Raw genomic sequence first — 8,672 nt, 5'->3', positions numbered from 1 at the left:
ATAAAGTACAAGAGAGGAGCAAAAACCCGCAGACACTCAGCCCTCCGCGGAATGAGTTTGACATGTGCTTTCATGGATATGTTCTGTGTGATGATTGTCTTGTGGACTCAAAAACACAGCCAAATAATTACTTTAGTCATATATCTAACCATAGGGTTAAAGGTTAACTATTAACCACTAAACAGTCATGGTGTTTATCAAATAACAATCACTGAAAAGACCCACACCTCTACTCTGAGTCTGAATTCTATCACTACTGTAACAGTATCTTGTCAATTTACTGTACCATAGCAATGTACTGCATTGGTATTGTAAAATGGATGAGTTACAACTAGCCGGTTAGATTGATAAATCTGTCAAGTATGTAATTTACAACATATTGCATTCGCAAGAGATTTTGACCAATCACAACAAACACAACAGGTGCTATAACCTGATTTAAAGTTGCTTTTTACTGTTGCTACAATGCAGGAAGAATTGCTTAATCATGATATCAGTTGTATATTGTTGTTTATTAAATAATGACCAAGCTTAGCATTAAAGGGCTCTTTTGTTTTTTACAGTATAATTTGAATACAATTAATTTATCCTACTTTAGTAATAATCACAAAGTTGCCATTTCAGGTCACAGCACAGGTTGTTCAGTCTTGTTGGGTTTCTATTGGAGGCCGTGAGACCAGATGGCAGGTTAAATAGGAGTCCTTATCAGTAGAATATTACTGCTGTTATCAAGTCTTTAAAACTTCCACCTGTATTGATGGTTATGTCCAATGTAAGTCGATTTGTAACTTGGCAAACCCAGTAATACCACAAATGAAGGGTCTCAGATAATGTGTTCTAAGCTACTGTTGATATCAGCAATAAAGTATCTTAGATGAAGTTGTGGTGGTGACATCAAGGAAACTGTGTTTCCCCCCTCTGTATTACTGAGCCTAAACTAACCTCTGGTGACACTAATGTCAGTTTGTAACACTAAGGCAGTCACTACAAATAAAAATATGTTTTTTTCTCATCATTTACCTTGCTGTAAAGTTATCAGAATCAATGTCACTGGAGTGGCAAAATTCACAAAATGAGAAATATTTTTATACTACGGAAGGTTCAATCTGCAATTGAGAGCTTGGTAAATGTAACCATTGACCATGCAGGATATCAACATTATAGTTTTAACCATGTTTTGAGGCTATACAGTGTTCATTTAGAATCAAGGGAGTGAAACATGCTTATATATTGGGTTCTGATGGTGCACAACAGTTGAACTAAGCTCATGACGCATTTATACGTTATTTTCCTTAAGAATCAATGGTTGTATTTCAGTAATAAAAAATCAAATAAAAAATACGTACCAATCGAAGATTGCCCCTTTAAATGAAACTTCATGGTGTGTGTGTGTGTGTGTATGCACGTGTGTGTGTGTGTGTGTGTGCACATGTGTGTGTGTGTGTACATGTGTGTGTGTGTGTGTGTGTGTGTGTGTGTGTGTGTGTGTGTGTGTGTGTGTGTGTGTGTGTGTGTGTGTGTGTGTGTGTGTGTGTGTGTGTGTGTGTGTGTGTTTGTATGCACATGTGTGTGCACATGTGTGTGTGTGTGCACATGTGTGTGTCCTCTGCTCCTGAGGAGGAGGTCCAGCTGTATGAGTTGGTACAGGAAGCCAGAGTTTGGTCCATTATGGCATCCACCAGAGAAAGGTATATAATCAGATACGCCAGAACACCACGGCAGCTGATGCCCATAGCACAGTGGACAAACACCTTGACTCCAGGACATACATAGTATTATACCTTAATAACCATTTTGTTTCAGAGCGGTGTATGTGTGTGTTTGTGACTGCACTCAGCGTCTTGCTTCATGGTGGTATAAATTAAATCTGCAGTGGGGTTGAAGTGAGGATGAAGGTTAAACTCTGTATCATCTGGAGCCTCCACCACACCATAGTACTCCACCGGCAGGTCGCTATAGTAACCTGAGCCAGTGATGATCCGGTGACAGCCATCCTCACTGTTTACGATGTGAGTGATACCCAGAGATGACAACAGGGCTTTATCACGAGCCACAGCCCTGCGTATTACATACTGTTCTATAAACTATAGTTCTACACACACACACACACACACACAACATACTCACTCCGATGTAGAGGTTGGGCCAGACTAGGTCCTACAGGCTGCCTATTGGTCCACAAGATCTGACACAGCTCTGACAGATGAAATGTGTCCTCTTGGTTGGCTGACAGACCACTGCAGGGGCAGAGACCAGTGTGTGTGTGTGTGTGTGTGTGTGTGTGTGTGTGTGCGTGCGTGCGTGCGTGCGTGCGTGCGTGCGTGCGTGTGTGTGCGTGTACCTACAGGTTGCCGATGTAGCGGTTGGGCTAGACTTGGTTTGAGGTGGCCGGTGGGCTGTCGGTTGGCTAGCAGGAGCACCAACAGCTCAGGCAGACGGACGCTCACATCACCGCTCCCTCAGAGACATGCTGACACAGTCTGGAGAGGAGGTGTGTGTCACAGTGACAGCTAAACCAGAGCAGAGCAGAAAACAGTCTGGTCAGGTCAACAATTTCAAATAAAACATCTTTCCCCTCTGATCCAAGTCAACTTACTTTTGACAGGCAGCGTAGTCCCTCCTCTCACTGTGTCTGCTCCTCTTCCCACACACACACCTGCAGTTAGTTTCCATTTTTAACCCTCTGTAATTCTATACCTTCTCACCAATGACGAAAACATTTACTGGACAGCTGGACACTATTCAAAATGGAGAGGAGTTATTGTTCATAATATAGTTGTAGTAGACGTCTGAAAGTAATACAACAGACACCAAACTTGAACAAAAATTACCTTTTTAATTGTGTAATCTCATTATTAGTGTTTCAACTGATAGATTCCCAGGAGACAATGCTCAGCTGCACAACTCACAGCAGGTTCAACTATCTGTCACGTTCCTGACCTGTTTTCTGTTGTTTTGTAAGTGTTTAGTTGGTCAGGACGTGAGCTGGGTGGGAATTTTATGGTGTGTGTCTAGTTTGTCTGTTTCTATGTCAGCCTAGTGTGGGTTCTCAATCAGAGACAGATGGTAGTCGTTGTCTCTGATTGCTACTCATATATAGGAGGCTTGTTTTGTGTTGGGGGTTTGTGGGTGTTTGTTTCCTGTCTCTGTGATTGTCTGCACCAGATAGGTCTGTCTCTGTTTCTGCACATTTTGTTATTTTGTATGTTTGTAGTGTTTCACTTGTTATTTTATTAAACATGTTGAACACTAGCCGTGCTGCATTTTGGTCCTCTCCTTCACCCCTGGAAGAAAACCTTTACACTATCACCACTGGCTAACACAGGGATGTTGAAAAGTTCAGCTATTTTAGATTTTAAAAGGCATTGAGCATCGACATTATCTCCAGGGAATCCTGCTACCGCATTATATGGTTATTCACAGTATATACAACATGCTGTCACGTTCGTCGTAACATTTAAGTGAGGAGGACCAAGGCGCAGCGGGATAACAATACATTCTTCTTTAATGAAGATGAAAACTAAACGAACACTATACAAACGTGAAGCTATACAAACAATAAGTGCATACACTGGCAACTTACACATAGACATAGAGAATCACCCACAAACTACCTAATGACTATGGCTGCCTAAATATGGCTCCCAATCAGAGACAACGATAGACAGCTGTCTCTAATTGAGAACCAATCTAGGCAACCATAGACATACATACACCTAGACTAAACACTGCCCCATAAACATACAACAACCCCTAGACAATACAAAACACATACATTCCCCAATGTCACACCCTGGCCTAACTAAAATAACAAAGATAACTAAGGCCAGGGCGTGACACATGCTGTGCTTTAATACCAGTTTGTACCTACTGTAAAAGTCCTACAACTACATATTTTCAACCAGTATAAAGGATTGTGTGTGAGATGGATAGATAGAAAAGAGGGGAGACGGATGAGGTGAGACGAGCGAGGGATGGGAGGAGTGAGGGATGAAAGAAGGGCTGTCAGAGAAGAGGACATAGTCTCCTCTTGCGTGTGAGCTGTGTGTCGAGGGTGAGCAGTAGTGACAGGAAGTGTCTGTTGGGGTAGATGGCACGTCGCTGGGTCACATGTTTGAGCGCGGTGCGAAGCGGCAGATGACAGTGCATCATCAGGAACGCCAGCACCAGCGTGGCGGAACGACTTATACCCATGATGCAATGCACCAACACCTTCCCTGGAGAGGATAGAGAGAGTGTGGGAATAAAGAGAGAAGGAGGGAATGAAGGGAGAGGCAGAGTTTGATGAAGGAACTCAAATGTGCCTAGAGACAGTCTTAAATAAACTGTACAGAAGTAAACACATTCAGTACATAAACACAGTAAACACATTCAGTAATGTAAACACATTCAGTACATAAACACAGTAAACACATTCAGTTATGTAAACACATTCAGTACTTAAACACAGTAAACACATTCGGTAATGTAAACACACAGTACATGAACACAGTAAACACATTCAGTCATGTAAACACAAACAGTCATAAACACAGTAAACACATACAGTAATGTAAACACACAGTACATAAACACAGTAAACACATTCAGTAATGTAAACACACAGTACATAAACACAGTAAACACATTCAGTCATGTAAACACATACAGTCATAAACACAGTAAACACATACAGTAATGTAAACACATAAAGTACATAAACACAGTAAACACATTCAGTAATGTAAACACACAGTACATAAACACAGTAAACACATACAGTAATGTAAACACACACAGTACATAAACACAGTAAATACATTTAGTAATGTAAACACATAAAGTACATAAACACAGTAAACACATACAGTAATGTAAACACATACAGTCATGAACACAGTAAACATATTCAGTAATGTAAACACACAGTACATAAACACAGTAAACACATACAGTAATGTAAACACACAGTACATAAACACAGTAAACACATACAGTAATGTAAACACACAGTACATAAACACAGTAAATACATTTAGTAATGTAAACACAAAGTACATAAACACAGTAAACACATTCAGTAATGTAAACACACAGTACATAAACACAGTAAACACATACAGTAATGTAAACAAACAGTACATAAACACAGTTAACACATTCAGCAATGTAAACACACTTTACAAACACAGTAAACACATTCAGTCATGTAAACACATACAGTCATAAACACAGTAAACACATTCAGTAAACACAAACATATACATACAGTAAACACATGCATTAAAGTGCCCGTACCATCTTTAGGCTTCAGGGCCTTATGTATGAAGTCAGCTGCAGGTTTAAAGTACTGGCTGAGGTCAAAATGGGATGAGTCTTCTGTAGGGAAGCCACAGTACACACAGGTGTTTCCATAGTAATCCTGGTCACCGATGCTGCCCTGCTTAAAGTGAGCTGCGTTCAGGATGTGTGTGATACCAAGCTTCTTTAATGCACCCCTGTTCTGAGCTATGGCCCTAAGGAAAAGACAGAGGGTGAAATATATGGGGAGAGAGACATGTGAAATGTGAGATTGCATAACTGTTTGAACAGAAATAACACGCAGAGAACGGATTAATCAGTGAACCGCCTGGAAGAATATAGACAAGATTTAGGCAAAGAATGTATGCAGTAGTTTAAAAAAAGAGCAATATTCAGTAATTCCATGTTCAGTATGTGTTCAACAGTGTTCTGTAAGGTTTAGTAGTGTTCAGCAGAGTTCAGTAGGGCAATAGAGTCCACTATAGGAACTTGAGATGCTGAATTCCAAATCAACCTCTAGCCTCTGACCCTGAGTCTCTACTTTTTAGCTCTTACTCATACCTCTATAGAACCGAAAGGATTGGATAGGGGGATCCAATAGATTTCATCTATTATTATCTCTATTGCCGTATTTCTAAAACCCATCCAACCCAGGGGCAGGGGTAAGGGAATTTAGAAAGAAAATAACTCAAATAAGAAACAAAATCTTACACGTTTCCGATGTAGAGATTAGGCCAGACCTCATCTAGTGGTGTCAGATCAAGCTTGCAGGACTCCAGGATTGACTCTAGTTCTTTAATAGCCACCAGGTCTTGCTGCTCTCCCTTTGACATTCTCCCTAGACAGTAGCACCACCTTGACTGACTCAACTACTGCAGCCCTCTGGCCGTGTGTGACCAACTCCAGCAGGCGAGGGTGTGTGTGTGTATGGGGGTGGGGGTAGGTGTGTGAGGGACATAAGCAGGTGGCTGCTGGTTGTCCACCGATTTAGCTCTGGGTTCAGCCTGTTCTTTCTCTCTGTTTCTTTCTCAGTCTGCCTCTCTCTCTCTTTCAGTCTCAGTCTCTCTTTCAGTCCCTCTCTATATATACAGTGCATTCAGAAAGTGCATTTACTCATCAATCTACATACAATACCCCATTTCTAACAAAGCAAAAACCATGTTCAGAAATGTTCTCAAATTTATTAACAATAAAACATTTAAATATCAAATACATAAGTATTCAGACCCTGTAACGGTCCTGACCTGTTTTATGTTGTTTTTGTATGTGTTTATGGTCAGGGCGTGTGTTTTGGGTGGGCAGTCTATGTTTTGTATTTCTAGGTTGGTTTTTGTGTTCGGCCTGGTATGATTCTCAATTAGAGACAGGTGTGTATCGTTTGTCTCTAATTGAGAGTCATACTAAGGCAGCCAGGGTTTCACTGGGGTTTTGTGGGTGTTTGTTCCTGTGTCCACACATGGACGGTTGAAGGTTAGTCACGTTTGTTGTTTTGTAGTGTCTTGTTTGCTGTTTTCATTAAAAGATGGCTTATTTCCCTCAATCCGCATCTTGGTCCTATCCATGCTCCTCCTCGTCTAAGGGGGAGAACAACAATGACTGCCTTTACAGAAACACCCACCACAACAGGACCAAGCGGATTGAGGAGAGAGAAAAGGAACTAAAGCAATGGAGAGAAGAGGAATGGAGTTGGGAACAAATATTCAACGGAGAAGGACCCTGGGCTAAGGTTGGTGTGAATCGCCGCTCGCGGGAGGTGAAGAAGGCAGCCACAGCCCAGGAGCGCTGGTATGAGGAGGCAGCACATAGGAGAGGCCGGAAGCCCGAGAGGCTAACCCAAAAATTTCTTGGGGGGGGGGGGCTAAAGGGGAGTGTGGCGAAGCCGGGTTGGATACCTGAGCCAACTCCCCGGGCTTGCCGTGGAGTAAGAGGGCGTCGTACTGGTCAGACACCGTGTTATGCGGTAAAGCGCACGGTGTCCCCAGTACGCGTGCTTAGCCCAGTGCGGCCTATTCCACCTTGCCGCACTGGGAGGGCTAGGTTGGGCATCGAGCCGAGTGCCATGAAGCCGGCCCAACGTATCTGGTCTCCAGTACGTCTCCTCGGGCCGGCGTACATGGCACCAGCCTTACAGGTGGTGTCCCCGGTTCACCTGCATAGCCCAGTGCGGGCTATTCCACCTCGCCGCACTGGCAGGGCTACGGGGACCATTCAACCTGGTAAGGTTGGGGAGGCTCGGTGCTCAAGAGCACGTGTCCTCCTTCACGGTCCGGTATATCCGGCGCCACCTTCCCACCCCAGCTCAGTACCACCAGTGCCTACACCACGCACCAGGCTTCCAGTGCATCTCCAGAGCCCTGTTCCTCTTCCACGCACTCTCCCTATGGTGCGTGTCTCCAGCCCGGTACCTCCAGTTCCGGTACCACGCACCAGGCCTAGAGTGCGCCACGAGAGTCCAGTGTGCCCAGTTCCTGCTCCCCGCACTCGCCCTGAGGTGCGTGCCCTCAGCCCGGTACCTCCAGTTCCGGTACCACGCACCAGGCCTATAGTGCGTCTCAGTCAGCCAGAGCCGTCCTGCCATGACCAGCCAGAGCCGTCCTGCCATGACCAGCCAGAGCCGTCCTGCCATGACCTGCCATGACCTGCCAGAGCCGTCCAGCCAGGACCTGCCAGAGCCGTCCAGCCAGGACCTGCCAGAGCCGTCCAGCCAGGACCTGCCAGAGCCGTCCAGCCAGGACCTGCCAGAGCCGTCCAGCCAGGACCTGCCAGAGCCGTCCAGCCAGGACCTGCCGGAGTCCCTCAGCCAGGACCTGCCGGAGTCCCTACGCCCGGACCGGTCGGAGTCCCTCAGCCCGGACCGGTCGGAGTCCCTCAGCCCGGACCTGCCGGAGTCCCTCAGCCCGGACCTGCCGGAGTCCCTCAGCCCGGACCTGCCGGAGTCCCTCAGCCCGGACCTGCCGGAGTCCCTCAGCCCGGACCTGCCGGAGTCCCTCAGCCAGGACCTGCCGGAGTCCCTCAGCCAGGACCTGCCGGAGTCCCTCAGCCAGGACCTGCCGGAGTCCCTCAGCCAGGACCTGCCGGAGTCCCTCAGCCAGGACCTGCCGGAGTCCCTCAGCCAGGACCTGCCGGAGTCCCTCAGCCAGGACCTGCCGGAGTCCCTCAGCCAGGACCTGCCGGAGTCCCTCAGCCAGGACCTGCCGGAGTCCCTCAGCCAGGACCTGCCGGAGTCCCTCAGCCAGGACCTGCCGGAGTCCCTCAGCCAGGACCTGCCGGAGTCCCTCAGCCAGGACCTGCCGCCCCTTATCCCGGTGCCGCCCCTTATCCCGGTGCCGCCCCTTATCCCGGTGCTGCCCCTTATCCCGGTGCTGCCCCTTCATTTAGGTGGTGTTAGTGGG

At 46.0% G+C, this 8,672-nt stretch overlaps 1 protein-coding gene across 1 annotated transcript; it reads right to left on the bottom strand.

The window, feature by feature from the left end:
• Window positions 1–2,816: 2,816 nt before the first annotated feature.
• LOC129836307 (dual specificity protein phosphatase 13-like) lies at window positions 2,817–6,246 on the bottom strand. Its single transcript, XM_055902286.1, has 3 exons — window positions 5,992–6,246; window positions 5,278–5,495; window positions 2,817–4,217 (listed from the first exon to the last, which is right to left on the bottom strand). Exons 1-3 carry the CDS (start codon window positions 6,111–6,113, stop codon window positions 4,006–4,008), a joined length of 552 nt encoding a protein of 183 aa, XP_055758261.1. The 5' UTR covers window positions 6,114–6,246; the 3' UTR covers window positions 2,817–4,005.
• Between the last annotated feature and the right edge of the window lie 2,426 nt (window positions 6,247–8,672).

This window comes from Salvelinus fontinalis, chromosome 37 (assembly GCF_029448725.1).
Source record: "Salvelinus fontinalis isolate EN_2023a chromosome 37, ASM2944872v1, whole genome shotgun sequence".
In the NCBI taxonomy this organism is placed as follows: domain Eukaryota; kingdom Metazoa; phylum Chordata; class Actinopteri; order Salmoniformes; family Salmonidae; genus Salvelinus; species Salvelinus fontinalis.
The sequence above is the reverse complement of the archived record's forward strand: the minus strand, read 5'-3'. Positions and strand labels throughout refer to the sequence as shown.

Excerpts from the sequence above, each read along its gene's own strand:
- LOC129836307 (XM_055902286.1), bottom strand. The coding sequence starts at position 6,113 with ATGTCAAAGGGAGAGCAGCAAGACCTGGTGGCTATTAAAGAACTAGAG. Across the intron at positions 5,496-5,991 it reads AATCTCTACATCGGAAACGT|GGCCATAGCTCAGAACAGGG; the intron begins GTAAGATTTTGT and ends TCTTTTCCTTAG. Across the intron at positions 4,218-5,277 it reads GGCCCTGAAGCCTAAAGATG|GGAAGGTGTTGGTGCATTGC; the intron begins GTACGGGCACTT and ends TATCCTCTCCAG.